The 15079-nt window shown below is 47.5% G+C and overlaps 1 protein-coding gene across 10 annotated transcripts in view; it reads right to left on the reverse strand.

The window, feature by feature from the left end:
* The window catches only part of CACNA1C (calcium voltage-gated channel subunit alpha1 C), a 665215-nt gene that overhangs the window by 106186 nt on the left and 543950 nt on the right, over positions 1 to 15079 (reverse strand). For 9 of the 10 annotated variants that reach the window (XM_032390971.1, XM_032390977.1, XM_032390968.1 and 6 more), the window contains exons 19-26: positions 13382 to 13514; positions 10659 to 10788; positions 9146 to 9205; positions 4474 to 4580; positions 2194 to 2281; positions 1523 to 1630; positions 594 to 646; positions 123 to 269 (exon numbers count right to left, since the gene is read on the reverse strand). In XM_032390971.1, coding sequence (XP_032246862.1) covers positions 123 to 269; positions 594 to 646; positions 1523 to 1630; positions 2194 to 2281; positions 4474 to 4580; positions 9146 to 9205; positions 10659 to 10788; positions 13382 to 13514 — 826 coding nt within the window. The remainder of the gene's footprint in view (positions 1 to 122; positions 270 to 593; positions 647 to 1522; positions 1631 to 2193; positions 2282 to 4473; positions 4581 to 9145; positions 9206 to 10658; positions 10789 to 13381; positions 13515 to 15079) is intronic. The other variant, XM_032390976.1, reaches the window with a different exon arrangement.

Consider the following 15079-nt stretch of genomic DNA (forward strand, 5'->3'; position numbering starts at 1 on the left):
CATTGCTTGGGAAGGACACAGGTAAGTATGACTTCTGGGAAGGAGTGTGGGAGAATAATAAAACTTGGGGAATGTCTTGACCTCTAATATCAGGATGGGCAGGCCTTGATTTGTATACTCACTCCGGCCACCCCTCAAAGGTAGAGACGGTAAAGAGGGCCATCATGGCTGCCAGAACATTGTCAAAGTCAAACTTGCTGTTCTCCCAGCTGCGGGGTTGGATGATGGGGTGGTCGACCTCCCCGTCCTTGTATGTGATGTAGTTACCCCTGAGAAAGAAGGAAGAGTTAATTTTTGGGTCTCTCATCTCCCTTCACACCTGACCCACCAATGACTCCTGGCTTGCTGGGTGGGATGAGACTGGCCAGGCTTAAACCCTACAGTGCTAGCCATTGGAAAGAACTTGAGAGGGTAGACCTTTCAAGAATAGATAATCTTACATGTCATGTCAATGTGATCAAATTACCCATGGGTCAAAGTTCAGCTGTCAGTGCCATCTCAGAAAGAATGGGTTGTCCCTCCTCTCAGGCCAAGTCACCAACCTCCCAGAGTTAACTAGCTTTGGCGCTGGCTGCCCTCCTGCTTGTACTCACTTGCATTCCGCCTCAGTCTGTTTGGAACTATCTGAGCAGGTGTAGAGCTTTCCCTGGAAGGCAGAAGAACAAAGTGATTGGAGATGTTCATTAATCAATGAATCAGTCAAAAAATGATTAGTGATCATCTCTATAGCCCAGCACTATACTAAGGACTTGGGATGAAAAGTGCAAGGAGAGCAGAATTGAATTGGGAAGATATGGCTTGTATATACAAAGCAGGCAGTGAATAAAGATGCTCAGTGTTGCAAGTACCACTGAAATAAAAAAAATTAAAAAAAAGGGAACTCTACTCCGTGAAAGCTGGACTCTTTCAGCTGGCCTGAAGAAGGGTAGAAGTGGAACAGGGTTTGGAGGGACAAATTAGATGGGAGGAAATCAGGGGAATTTATATGGTCGGTGGGAGAAGGCAGGGGGACGGATGCTTCAGATGGGAGAACAGCAAAAATAAAAGGATTAAGGCAGAAAGAGCAGAGACCATGGACACCAGCCTCACCATAGCTGAGGGGTCTTGTCTGGATGCAGTGAGAGAGAACCTGGGTGGATGCAGGGTTCTGAAAGCTAGGTGAAGAAGGGTGGATTTGATGCTGTTGATAACAGGGGACCATTTCGGGTTTTAAGCAGGTGACTGACATGAGGTTTCAGAGGATAAGAGTCCCTCTCCCTTTCTTGCTAGAAGGATGGGCAGGCACTGCAAGGGCAGGCTGTGCTGTGAGGGTGAGGGGTCCTTGGCCTGGTGGAGAGCACCCCCTTCCAGGCTCTTCCTCTTCCCCTGGGGGACGCTGAGAGGAGGGTGGCTGGAGGTTCCACTCATCCCAAGTCTGACTCAGGCCGCTGTCCTCTTTTGGTTGTATCTGCCAGCTCTGTTTCTCAGGAATACTGAGAGGAGGGGAAGGAAGCAGGAGCACGGATCAGAGTCAAGATGTTACCTTGAAAAGCTGGACCCCGATGCAGGCGAACATGAACTGAAGCAGTGTGGTGACAATCACGATGTTCCCAATGGTCCGGATGGCAACAAACACGCACTGAACCACGTGCTGCAGTGGGAAGAGAGGGCAGGGGAAGGGATGGGGTTCTGGAAGTGCCTGCAGCCTGAGCTTCCTTCAGCTAAGCCATGAGCCTTTCTGAGGAGTCTGAATGGGCAGCCCCTTTGCCAAAGGGGGAAATTCAGACTCAAACAGGCAAAGAACCTTCCCAGGTTCACATGGCGATGGAATCCAATGGAACCCAAAGTCCCCTGTTGGGCTCTAGGTGACTCTAGGGACAAAAGCCCTGCTAGCTTCCCATTTTATAGGGGTAGGAATATGGGGACCTCATCATTATGTGGTGCCCTGGGTTTGTGTGTGCATCTCCTTCTTGTGAAAGTTTTGCTTAGAAGTTCTGATTTTGAATGGCTGCCTGTCCTTGTTCTCTTCTCCCTGAAGTGGAACTGGTGGTACAGGCAGGAGAGTCCAGGCTCCCACACAGCAGCCACTTGCCCTGGCTATTTCTCCACCCTCCAGCCTACCGCCCCCCCATCCCCTTGTTTAACTTCCGCCAACCCCCAGCCAGGTAGATGCTTGCTGGGCTGCTGGCTACCCCCCAGACCCATGCTTCTCACCTTTAGCCCCTTGGCCCTGTTGATGGCTCTCAGGGGCCTGAGGACGCGCAGGACTCGTAAGATCTTTACCACGTTGATTGCGCTGGACCTGGGAGAGGGAAACAGGGCAGGCGAGTAAGCTCCTCTTTTGGTGGAGCAGGAAATAAGGTGGTGAGGGGGTGTGTTGACAGGCTGACCCCAGGCCAACTTGAGAAAGTGTAAAGTCTGTTTTGGGGGATTTTTCTCATCCTGGGACCATTCTCTACTCCCACCTCCCACCCCCTTGAAGAGCCTAGAACTTGCCGGTGACCCTGGGACTTCCTGTTGGTGTGTAAATAACATGAAAAGCAATTTACCATGAGTCATTAGCACTATAATGTGCTACTCAGGGGAGCTTTAGACAAGAAAAGAGAAACCCCAGCTGGGCCACTTAACAGCCAATTCACTGAGGATAAATTTTCTAACTTTTCTGAACCCTAGTTTTTCGTCTGTAAAGTGGGCCTTATAAGGTTGTTGCAGGGATTAAATGAGGAAACATATCTGTATCATCTAGCAATGTGCTTTGCACATATTATGAACAATAAATGGTAACTTTATTAGATGGTGGAGATTCAGGCTTTGTTGGCTGGAGGTGATGGGCGGGGGAGGAGATATTCTGGATCTCCAAACATGTGTCCTAGGTAGTTGCCCATTACGTGCATATATGAAACCCACTGGTTCATAGCACACTCAGAACTTGAAAGAATGGATTCTACACAGCAGGTCCTGCATACCTGGATGCTAGGGCCTGGCCAGAATCTCTGGGAGCTTCAGGCTTTTTCTGTTCCCCAGTGGAAATGAGGCACCAGGGTGCAGTTCTCCCCAGAAGCACCTCAGCAGGAAGCCTACATGGTTTCTGGAGTTATTCATCAACCCAACCCAGGTGGGGTCTATCACAACCCTCACACACTACCCTGATTGAGATATCCTCTCAAACTTTCAGAGAACTTGTACCCACCTTGGGACCTAAAAAAATGTATGACACCTCAGACAGGGCTGATTTCATTCTACATGAGGTCAGGATAATGTGCTCAAGAGGGAGCTGGTAGAAAGATCGGATTTCTCTGGTTCACGGCTCTTTTATCCCAAAGGATTTAAAGGGCATTCCTAGTTATCCCAGTGTCTCAGGGAGGGAGTCTGTTTGCACTGAATGGCAATGGAAGGGATTTTAAGATCAGGGGGGGGAAAGTACAGACAAGGGGGGGCGTTGTTTCTTGGTTTCAGGTTAAATAGTAGTTCAGTGGTAGTGCTGGGATTAGAATCTAGACCTGTAGGCTCCTAGGCAGATAGCTGGGATAATACAACTGATGATCACAGAAAAGGTCTCACTCCTCATGTCCCCATGTCCACTCTTTCTAGGCTTACCATGAAAACACCCTTGGGAAGGGAGACCCAGGACCCTTTTTCCTCTGCAATTGGTGTGCCCTTGGGCAAGTCTCATGCCCTGAACCTCAGTTTTCCTGTCTATAAAATGGTGGTAACAGCCCCTGCCCTGCCTGCCTCATAGGTTTTTTTGTGAGGACCACAGAAGATTGTGCATCTGAAAGTGCTTTGAGGTTGAAGGGCAGGGTTAACATTAGCAGCAGATAGAACTTGGGAGACACTAGTAATCGGATCCTGTTAATTGAGCAAATTGGCAACCTTGGTTGTACACTGGAGTCTCCTGGAGAGCTTTTAGAACTCCTAAAGCCCAGGCCTGTACCCCAGACCAATTAAATAAAAACTTGGGGAGAGGGATCCAGGTAAATGTCTTTCCTGAAACTACTCAGGTGATTCCACTACGAAGCCAAGATTGAGAATCAGTAATTCCCCTCTCTCTTTCTCTTTCCCCCACCCACCTTCTTCTCATCAGGTTCTTTGACTGGAGAGAGAAAGGGAGGGAAGATGGTCAGGAAGATCAGAGCTGGTCACAGCAATGGCAGGCCCTTGGAGCTGAGGGTAGCCAAGGGCACTGGGCATGTGGTAGAGGAGGCAGGAAGGCCCTGGAGACATTCCTCTGTTATAACTGGGCCCGGCCCTGCCTGTCATGGCAAGATCCAGATATTTAAACATCTTCTTGCTGGATCAACATACCCCCAAGTGTCACACCATTAAGGACGTGTACAAACAGCCATCATGTTTTACAAGTCAGGGGCCCCACCCCATTCCTGTCACAGTCACACCGGTGGCCATGCAGGAATGCCCTCCAGAGTCTTGGTCATCCTCTCTGACACCCATTTCCACTTGTGTGCCCCCATATGGGGCCGAGGGAGTCCTACTCACTGGATGCCAAAGGAAATGAGGGACACGCTGACCACCAGCAGGTCCAAGATGTTGAAGTAGTTTCGGCAAAAAGAGCCCTTGTGTAGGAAAGCCCCATAAGCAGTCATCTGCAGGGAGGCACAGAGAAACACGATCATGAGTGGTCCCTGCCCAAGCTCCAGAGACCCCCTCATGCCTCCCTCTCCTCCCACAGCATCCCTTGGGTGGGGCAAGCTGAAGAGCAGTGAGAGGACCGGGGGCAGGCAGGACTGCAGAAGGAGAGGCAGGACCAAGGACAGCATTCTGCAACCATTTAATCAACCACCACACAATCCCCAGCTCTGGATGGTTAAGTGGTTCCTTCTACCTACTAGACCACACCAGACTCTTCCATCCTATATTTGGAGCCTTTTCAGATTGGGCACTGCCATCCCTCTCTCATTTTCCACCACTGTTCCTCATCACATGTCCGTGGCTCTGGCCCTGAGGGGCCCTTTGCTGATACTGCCCAGACCAGTTTTCACTTGGATGCAAACTTTCCAACCTCCTGTTCAAATTCTATCAACCCCCAGGGCCAGCTTCAGACAGTAAGCATCTTGGGAAAGGTGGGGCATGCCCAGTGGGGTGACCGACTGTCCTGGTTTTCCCAGGATTTTCCTGGTTTAGCACTGGAAGTCCTGTGTCCCACCCAGGCAACTCTTCAGGCTCAGGCAAACTGGGACAGCTGGTCACCCCAGTGCCCAGTGAGAAGTTTTATTAATAACTTTGGCAATTAGCATCCCTCCACTTCCTAAGCTTAATTAGTGTTTATGATCTATGCCACATATTCTAAACTCAGTTCTATTATCTTGCTTCTAGACTGATATTCTTTGAGGCCAGAGCTGTGTGTTCAGAGGGACAATGTGGTACCATGGTTAAGAGCATAGGCTCTGGAGCCAGGATGCCTGAGTTTGAATCCCAACCCTGTCATATTTTATTTGTATGGCCTGGAACAAGTTACTTAACTTCTCTGAGTCTCAGTTTCCTCATCTGAGAAATGAGGGTCATGATAATATCTCCCCTATAGGGTTGTAGGCATCAAATGAGTTATTACAGGTAAAACACTTACACTACCCTGCAAATACTAAGCTTCATGTAAGTGTTAGCTGTCACTATAGAGAACTGAACATAGGGTCAGATAGATTGGATTTGAATTCTGGATTCTTCCTATATAAGGATGTCCAGTTTCCTCATCTACAAAGCGGGCATACTATTCCCTGTCTTTGTGAGGCACACACAGAAAGACAACGTGAAGGCCCTTTGAAGACTAAAATGGGAGCACCTGGGATGGTGATTATTTTTACAGGACTTGGCTATTATTACCTCTCTCTGAGCTCAGTATAAAGCCACTGTAGACACTCAAACAACCTTTCCAATTCTGTTGACTTGAATTAAGAGGTAACAGATTTCCAGGTTAAGGGTTGTGAAAGGCCATGGGCAATGAAGCATCAGCCAAAGGGAACAATTTGGAGCTATTGGCTGAGAGACTGAGAGTGGCTCCCTGGTCATCTGGGGTCCAGTTTATCTCTTTGGAATCAGAGCATGCCCAGGGCAGCATGTCCGCAGAGCAATTCAAAAGCAAACACAGGGGAAACTGGCAAAAATAGTTCTCGCAACCTAATTCTTTCCATTTATCTCTTGCTGCAGGGGGTCGCAGGGGACTGAGACACCTGTGTCCTGCAACAGTTTCTAGAAGTGGGTATATTATATAAAAGGCTGCAGGGGAATATAGTTGGAGATTTCTCTTGAAGGCCTGCCATCTGGAGGGGCTTGCTGTCCTGTATCTGGTGAAGATCTAGGACCCCAGAGACTAGACTTGGGTGGCTCCTACAGTTCACTTAACCAAAGAACCGCTGCACCTGTAGAAGGCCAAGCACCTTCCCCAGCCATCTCACTTTCAGTCTCAGAAAAGGCGCTGAGTCTGACCCCACCTCACTCCTGGTTTGGACACCGTGAGGACACTATGGAGCACCACAGAGCCCTCCACAGCAGGAGCACTCCTTGAATAGGTGCACTAGTGGGTCTCACTCTGCCAACGTCTGTCCTATGACTTTGGGATCCTATTTGTCAGGGGACCTAGAATGAGACCAGCACTCCAGAAAGTGTGTGTGTGTGTGTGTGTGGGGGGGAAACACATGCCCAGGCAGGGCTAGAGGAAGAGTGGTCAGGGGAGAAAGGGCAAGTGGATACTGAAAAATTGGAGCATTTATTTGAAAATTATCCTAGGCATTTAAGACAACAGAAGAGGCCAGGTTCAGGTACCCAGTGCAAAGTGTCCTTCCTTTACCCCGTTTGGCTGATGGCCACCCACTCATTTCTTGCTTCCCAAAAGTTCTAAGCCATTGCATAAGCAAAGCCTATTGCTGGGGTATTTTCAGGATGAGGGAAGAAAAAAGGTAGGCATGAGATCACTGACTCTCTGAGCTGGCAGGGCAGGAAAACCCCTCTGTCCGGCCACAGGTGGCCACTGCCTCCCCCGGCAGCCCTTCTAGTTACTAGATGTATCTTGTAACTGTACTCACTGGGCCTGGTTCACCTCCTCCCTCCTCTATGTGACAGTCCTTTGCAGTATGCAGGCCAACTGTCATGGTCCTACAAGCCCTTTCTTTTTAAGGCCAAACGTCCCCAAGTCTTTCAAGTGTTCCTGAAACGAAATGCCCCTTGGAGGATGGGACCATCATTGTCTGTGCCATGGCAGGAAGCTGAGCCTTTGGGAAAGACAGAGGGGCCCAGTGGAAGGAGGTGCAGGGAAGTGGAGTGGGGACTGGGGTTTTTATTTAGAAGCACACTGAGCCACAAAGGGAGTAGAAGAGGGAGAGGGTGAAGTGAAGGAAGGCTCTTGCCATGACAATGCTGGCAAAGAGACCTTTCACTTCTGCTCATAGCAACCTTGAAGGAAAGACAGCACTGCTGAAATCCACATGGGAAGCTCTATGGAGCAGTCCTGAGAACTGGGACTCAGAGCTTTTCTTGTCTCGGGAAAGAGGTTTGGGGATTTGAGTGCCTCCTTGAGTCTGAAGTCCAGGATAACTCAGCTCACCATGGAAAGGGGTTTTACAGAGTATATCTTCATGTAGTCGGGCAGCTCTTGGCTCCCTCTCCCACTGCCGGGAATCAGGGCCTGGTCAGATCCACTGCCCTTGAGCAGAAGAGAAAACCCAGGGAACACCCTTGATCACTGGAACCAGGGACAGAAATTGGGGGTCTGGACAGCTCAGCTTTCTGGGGATAAAGACACAAGAGAGGCACCCCAAACTGCTCCACTCAACTTCTGTTAGAACTGTCACATACATTAAAGGGTTGGGACTTGACTTGGGAGTTGCATTAAGAAAGGAATGGTCTGTCTGCCGGCTGGCTGTGGTACATGGTCAAGCATGGACAGTGGCTTGCATCAACCCCATGAAGGGGGAAAAGGGAGCCTGGACTCCTTGAAAGGAGTCCTAGGTGAGTCTCCCAGGAAGAAGACACCAAGCTGAGGCATATGCTTTAGAGCATATAGGCCTTCTGTTCAGGGTAATGGTAAAATCCATCCTGTTGTTCTGAGAAGAGAGCAAGTGCTGAAATGCACTTTTCCTGCGTCTCAGAAATCACACCCTGAGTCTTAGGTGGAATGGCTTGGCGATGCATTGTTTTAGAGGCTGAGAACTATACTGGAAAAACATAGAAATCATAATAAGATAAATATGAACATTAATTATAAATTAATATAAGTAATAAAACAAAACTTAGAAAACAATCTCTCCCATCCCAATGCTTTCAGGGGTGGGCTCCGCTGATTGGGTAATTCTGTAGCAGTTCCTCCATCAGGGCCACCAGCACCTGGGGCCACCAGCCCCAGGTGGGGCCAGGCCTGTGTTCTCTCAGGACTGGGGTTTGGGACCTGAGTGCTCCAGCTTCTTCCAGCTCACTCCCCTGTACTTAGCTCTTCAGTATGATTCTCCCTCCTCCACGCCTAGGGCAAGGGGCATCATAACAAAGCTTCTCAGCAGGAAACTGAGGATTCAGAAGTAATCTACAGTCATCTGTTGAAAGCCCTCATTGGCAGGCTGGTCCCAAATCTTGCATTAGGCCCATGATTACTATCATGCAGGCCCAACTCCAGCCTAGCCCTGGTGCCTGCCCCTAGTACTGAGGAAAGTGTTGTGGAAGGTGTTGACAACGGCTGTCCAAAGGAGGTCGACCAAGTGGCTTTCCATGCCCCATGAGTGTTTCCACTCTTGGAGTTTGCGCAGCATCTCCTCTGGGCAGGAGGAGGGAAGGGAGCTCTGAGCAGGGGTCAGTCATCAATTACCCAGAGATGGGGTATGTGGGTGTGTGTGTGGCAGGGGGAGGGGGGGCACTGCGGACTGGCACAGTGCCAGAGCTGATAACAGGACAGCATCAGTGTTGACACTGTGAGCCACATGCCCCTTCCAGACTGAGAGGAAGCACAGCACAGCAGGCCGGGCGGGGGGGGCGGGGAGGGGTGGTGGTGGTGGTTCTTCAGGCTTCTGAGCCGGAGCAAAGTGCATAGCATAAAGTGAGGGGCACTAATTCTTCCAATCTCAGGCTTGAAAGTAAAAAAGAGTGAGTGAAGGAAACAAGAGAGAAAAGAGACAGGCAGACAGAGCAGAGATAGAGAAAGAGACAGAGTGCATTGCTCAGATTGTATTACCTTAAGGACAATTTCTAATGTAAAGATACTAGTGAAGACATAGTCTGCATTGCCTAGGATCTGAAAAATAAGCACAATTGGATTAGTGGCTCTGAGAGTGAACTCGACACCAACAGAAGCATGTGTGTTAGCAACAGACAGCAGCAGAGAGCTAGTGCCGGCTCCCGGAGGAAGGGAAGAGGAGAGAGGGGTTGGGACTTTACCTTCAGAGCAATTTCAATGGTGAAAATGGTAGTGAAAACAATGTCAAAATAAAACAGAATCTGCAAAACAAAAAGAAACAGGGTGGGGATGGGGTGGGAAGGGAGAGAAGCAGGCTGGAAGGAGAAGTCAGCTCCAGAACCACACTACATGTCACCTGAGATTTTCCACGTGGAGACAGATGGAAGCAAGTTAGGAGATGAGTAGCATATACACAGCATTGGATCCTGAAGCGGGGTTGGCCTCAGGCAGCTTAGTGGCTCCAGATGAAGTCCCCAGACATGTGAGGGGGGCTTCCAAGGCAGGACTCAGTGGGTCCTGGGTCTGGGCAGCATTTGGTTGGATGTTTTTCTCATTAATCCAATTTACTTACAAACCCCAATCAGACCATTGGGATGCGTGTCAAAAGAACAGAGTGGGGTTTGCTTTTTATTGCAGGAAAATGCAAAATGCTTAACTCACATTGGTGTGACTCAGCTAGCTTCTCATGTTGGTGGAAATCCTGGTGTTGTGTTCTATGGGGCATGGGAGGGAGTATCTTCCAGGTGAGGACTGCCCAGGCTTGGGACAGGCTGCATGGTTTCATCCTCTATTATATTTCAGGTGATGGATCAGAGCTAGGGCCAACACCTTTCTAAGAAAACTCTGGACCAAGCAGGCTGCAGGACCACCAAATCGTTTGGCATGGGTATGGCTTTAGGTTGGTGGACTCCTCTCTTCATGCCTACCTGGTTGGGATTTGACAAAGTTTTGAGGCTTCGAGATATAACAATTCTTACTCTAGCCTTTAATGTTGTTCACCAGAGCCTTGGCTGGGTCTCCAAATTTAGTTTTCTACTCTATACAAGGTCATTGAAGCTCTCCTTTATATAAGGTCAGCCTCACCATTGGCACCTGTTTGACAATGCTCCCCTCATCTCCCCAGTGATTGGGACTGGTCAGAGTTTATTAGGAGCAAGGCAGGAAGTCAGTGGCTACTTTTTCTTTCTTCTTTCTTTCTTTCTTTCTCTCTCTCTCTCTCTTTCTTTTTTTTTTTTCTTTCTTTTTTTTTTTTACTAAGTATGCAAGGAACCAGAGCCTTCAGGGAAACATCCACAGGGCAATGAGAGTCCTGAACTTTGCCAATCAGGCCAGCCTGAAGCATTTGGGTACATGTTCTCTTATTTGTTTCCGATGGTTTCTACCAAAACCCTAATCTCTTAAAGAAAGTTTATTGTGCATCTGATTACAATATTTGGAATTGGGCTCCTGATTGAGGGCCCAGTCCCATTCCTGGGAGGAAGGGGTGCAGGGGACAAAAGGGAATGCATACATGGTTCCTGAAGGAGGTGTGCTGGACGGGGTCCTCAGCTGCCAGGGAAATGCTGCTGAGCAGAATGAAGAAGAGGATCAGGTTGGTGAAGATCGTGTCATTGACGATGCGGTGACACTGGAGGCGAAATCTGTGTGGGGAGGAGAGAAGGACAGAAGCACGTCAGGTAGGCAAGGGAAGCAGCTCCCGGGTCCCTGGAGCTCAACACTCCTTCACTCAACTTGTGAAAGGTGCTTGTTCGTTTGGGGGTGGGCTCTTCAACTGAGGTCTTACGGCTGCTGGGTAATGACAACCACATCCCACCCCACCCCCCTCTGTGCCCCCACTGTGAGGCACATCTGCACAGAATTTTGCACTTTCACAGGCAGTTAGCTTTTGACATTTTGGAGGGTTACCTCTGAGACCTTTGGGAATCCCCAGATTTTCATATACTTCTGTGACATTAACAGCTGGCTCTTTGGGGGGGGGGACTTCTTTTTCCCATCATTAAAAAATCATTTCATAAGATCTTTATATATTTATGTATAGGGAATGACAGAGCTACCCAGAGACGTGGATGGTGAGAGGCCAGCTCAGCTTACACTCTGGCTAGGCAATTTGCTCCTGTGTAATAGCTTCAAGGCATGCAATTAAATTCCACACCTCAGCATAATTACAAGGAACTACATGCATGGACCTCTGGGCACTCATTGACGGTGTCACAAATGCTAGATCCTTGAATGCCAAGTGTGTCTTATATAGTATCTCATACTGGCAGCCTAGGAATGGGATATGGGTGTTAGTATCTTCATTTTATAGATAAAAACACTGAAACCCGAGAAGGAGAGCCGGCCCAGAAAGACAGCTTGTAAAGTGTTGTGTGTGCTTGGCGGGGGGTGGGGGGTAGGGGGGTAGGGGGTGGTTAGGGCTTGAATCCAGTTTCAGACTTCTGCTCACAGCATTGTGATTGACTAAATGCTCTGAGAGACCCTAGTGCTGCAGAAGCAGCAAATCCTGGAAAGGACAAACCCTTTGAGACAATTCTGGCTTCATTAGAGTTAAGAGGTCTGCAATGATTATCCCTTTCAAACAAATAAACAAACCCACTGAGCCAGGGTCTGTGTGATAGGTAGCCAGGAAGGGCAGAGTTGCCTGAGGATAAACGCCAGTGGTAGCCCTGCTATCAGGAAACTGCATTTCAAGCCAGACTCGAGTTGGGGCACAGAAGCTTGGGACTCTCAGGCTGAGCCAACACGCTTAAGAAGCATCTGGAAGAAAGCTTCCCAATCTTAATTTAGGTGCACAGGCATCTCACCAACTAAGATAATGTATTGAGGTCATAATCAAAGATTAAGCACACAAGAGGATGAGCCGCTAAGATGGGAAATCAAAAGAAACTACAAACAAGTGATTTAGAACCCCCTCCCAAAGACTGTGTATACTGGACACATCAGATAGAGAATGTAGAACAACTATATTTCGAATATTTAACAGAATAAAGGACTTGAGCACAAAGATGATGAATCAACAAGGGAAGTATTAGATATAGACAGATGGATCTGGAAAATCAATCAGCAAATGGAATTGTTTGAAATGAAAAAAGAATTAAGTTGATTTAAAAACTGGTTTAAGCAGTAACATAGACAAAGTTGAAAAGAGAATGAAGAAATTGGAAGCTATATCTGAAGAAATTACCCTGAATACGAAAAGAGAGATAAAGAGGTAAAAGATTTGCAAGACACAGTAAGAGATAGGAGGACAGAATGAGAAGGTCTAACCTATGTCTAATTGGAGTGCCAGAAGAAAAGAATAGAGAGAAAGAGATTATGGCTGCAACTTTTCAAGAATTAGAAATTCTTATTCTAATTTTTAATGTTGTTCAAGAACTGGAGAAAAATATAAATCCATAACATCCCAGGCAGGATAAATGGAAAGAAATCCATATCTAGATACATGGTAGTAAATCTAAACAATATCAAGGCAACAGAAGATGTTCAGAGCAGCTAGAGATAAAAAGCAGATTACCTACAAAGGAATGATAGTAGGAATGATACACTATAATAATATGTTTAACACACTGTGAGACAAATTCTATTGACCTAAAATTGTATACATAGCAAAACTATTTTCCAAGAACAAGAAATGAAAACAGAGATAAACAGAGGCCAAATAACTTTACTGTAAAGGAACACTAGGGGCTCCTAAAAAAATGTGCTTAGGAAGAAAGAAAATGATTGCAGAAGGAGGGACTGAGATGCATGAAAAAATGGTGAACAAGTAAAATGGCAAGTTGTATGTACATCCAAATCTACATTATCTATAGAATGATAATGATAATGATGATAATGTCTAACTTGTTAAGTTAAAAATAGTTAGGACTAAAAATACTAAGCAACAACATATAAGTTAGGAGGGCTGAGAGGAGTTAAAGTAGTATAAGTTCCTTCTATTTTGCAGGAGGAGGTCTAGGATACTGCTTAATTTTAGACTTCGTTAAGTTAAATAGACTTAGTAAATTACCAAAGGTAATCACCAAAAGACTAGAAATAGAGTTTACATGTGTCAAAAAAATGGAGGGAAAAACAGACACAGTTCTCTTGATTTGGAATCCAGGGTACTGTTTATACAAGTTGTGGGGGGTTGGCAGAGTCCCAGGCTCCACTAGAGGTCGGAGGATGCTGGCATCTGCTGAGCATGTGGCTTGGAGAGAGCAGAGTCCCACCTTCCCCACCATTCTTGCACACCTGTTGTTGGGGCTGAAGATGAAAAACGCACTGGCTTCTGGCATGGGCACTGCCTTTTCCTTAAGGTGCAGCTCAGAGAGTGGTCGTGGGCGGGGGCCCACAGGCATCTCAGGCTCCTCCTCATCCTCTTCTCCTGTAAGAAAAAAAGCACCGTTCTAAATAACTCCACTACTCCCACGAGGTTTTACTGCTATGCTGCCTTCTTCCAGATACCTTCCTACTGCCCAAAATCAAGACATCATTTGCGTCTCTGAAAATGAGAGGTATCAATTGAGACACTCAGCTCTCTCCCTGTGAGTGCTGGAATCTTTGTTAGAGAGACTTTTCTGGCAGCACACAAGGGGGGTTGTAAGTAGGGTGACTAGTTCAATCCCAGTTTGCCAAGAACTGTCTTGGTTTCTAAACTGAGATTCCCACATCCCAGGAGGCTCCTCAGTCCCATGTGGATTCGGATGGTTGGTTATCCTAGTTGTAAGGCACTAGGAAAGGTGATCAGGTAAGACTAGGGCATTGCCAGGTGTCTTTTCCATCTAGGCTGCAGGTAGGGGCATGGGTACAGCTCAGTTGAGTTGCAAGCAACCCCATCCTTGAAGGTTCTAGGAGTTTAAAATTAACACTCCCATTCCTGAAAAATACCAAAAACTCATGTGCTGTAGGGATAAAAGAGCAACGATGCTGACCACAACAAGCACTTCATTCAAAAGTCTAGACATTAGCACCAGTTAAAGAAGCCCCTTTGTTCTCCAGGCTAGTGGCCACATTCACTGTGGACCAAAAGGAAATGGCTTACTTTGCTTGCGAGGTCATTGCCCATGGTAGGAAACTACTACATATCCTGTTCTGATCAAATGTATTTAAAAATGTTTAGAAGGGGAATGGGAGTAAGAGCATGGGTTCTCCAGCCAATGCCTTGACCCAAATCTTGGCTCTGTTTCTTTTTGGCATTTAGTCTCTCTGTGTCTCAGTTTCCCCATTTGTAAATGGGATAATAGTACATACCTATGTCAGAGTGGCGCCTGGCACATGGCAAGTGCTATATAAACGTTAGCTGTTGTTACGATCTCTACCCATAGGAAAGACTCATAGCCTATAAGGTAGTGCTTAACATCTTTCTCAGTCTGACCTCTGCCTGCTCTTATTCCCTGACAGACTTTCCACTCACATCAGCCTGTTTTCTGAAGGCTCATGGTAGTGGGTTGAATCATGTCCCCCACAAACTCATGCCTAGCCAGAACCTCAGAATGTGACCTTACTCTGGAAACAGTGTCTTTGCAGATGTAGAGTCATGATGAAGTCATATTGGAGTAGGGTGGGCCCTAAATCCAAGGACTGCTGTCCTTATAAGGAGACACAGAGACACATATGTGAAGACAGAGGCAGACGGGAGTGATGAGGCTGACAGGCAAGGAGCGCCAAGGACAGCTGGCCATCAGCAGAGATGGGGAAGAGGTGAGAGAGGATCCTCCCTGGAACCTTGAGAGAGGGGATGGTCCTGCCAACACCTGAGTTCAGACTTGTAGGCTCCAGAACCGTGAGAAAATAAATGTTTGCTGTTTAAAGCCACCAAGTTCATGGTTATTTGTTATGAGAGCCCCAGGAAATGAATACACTCGCCATGTGCTTTCTCCTTTCCTTTCCTCACTCCGTCTCCTTATTTGAACTGCTCTCATCTCCCTCTCTGCAGAGCTAGAAGGACTC

Source organism: Phoca vitulina, unplaced genomic scaffold (genome assembly GCF_004348235.1).
Source record: "Phoca vitulina isolate PV1807 unplaced genomic scaffold, GSC_HSeal_1.0 scaffold59, whole genome shotgun sequence".
Taxonomy (NCBI): domain Eukaryota; kingdom Metazoa; phylum Chordata; class Mammalia; order Carnivora; family Phocidae; genus Phoca; species Phoca vitulina.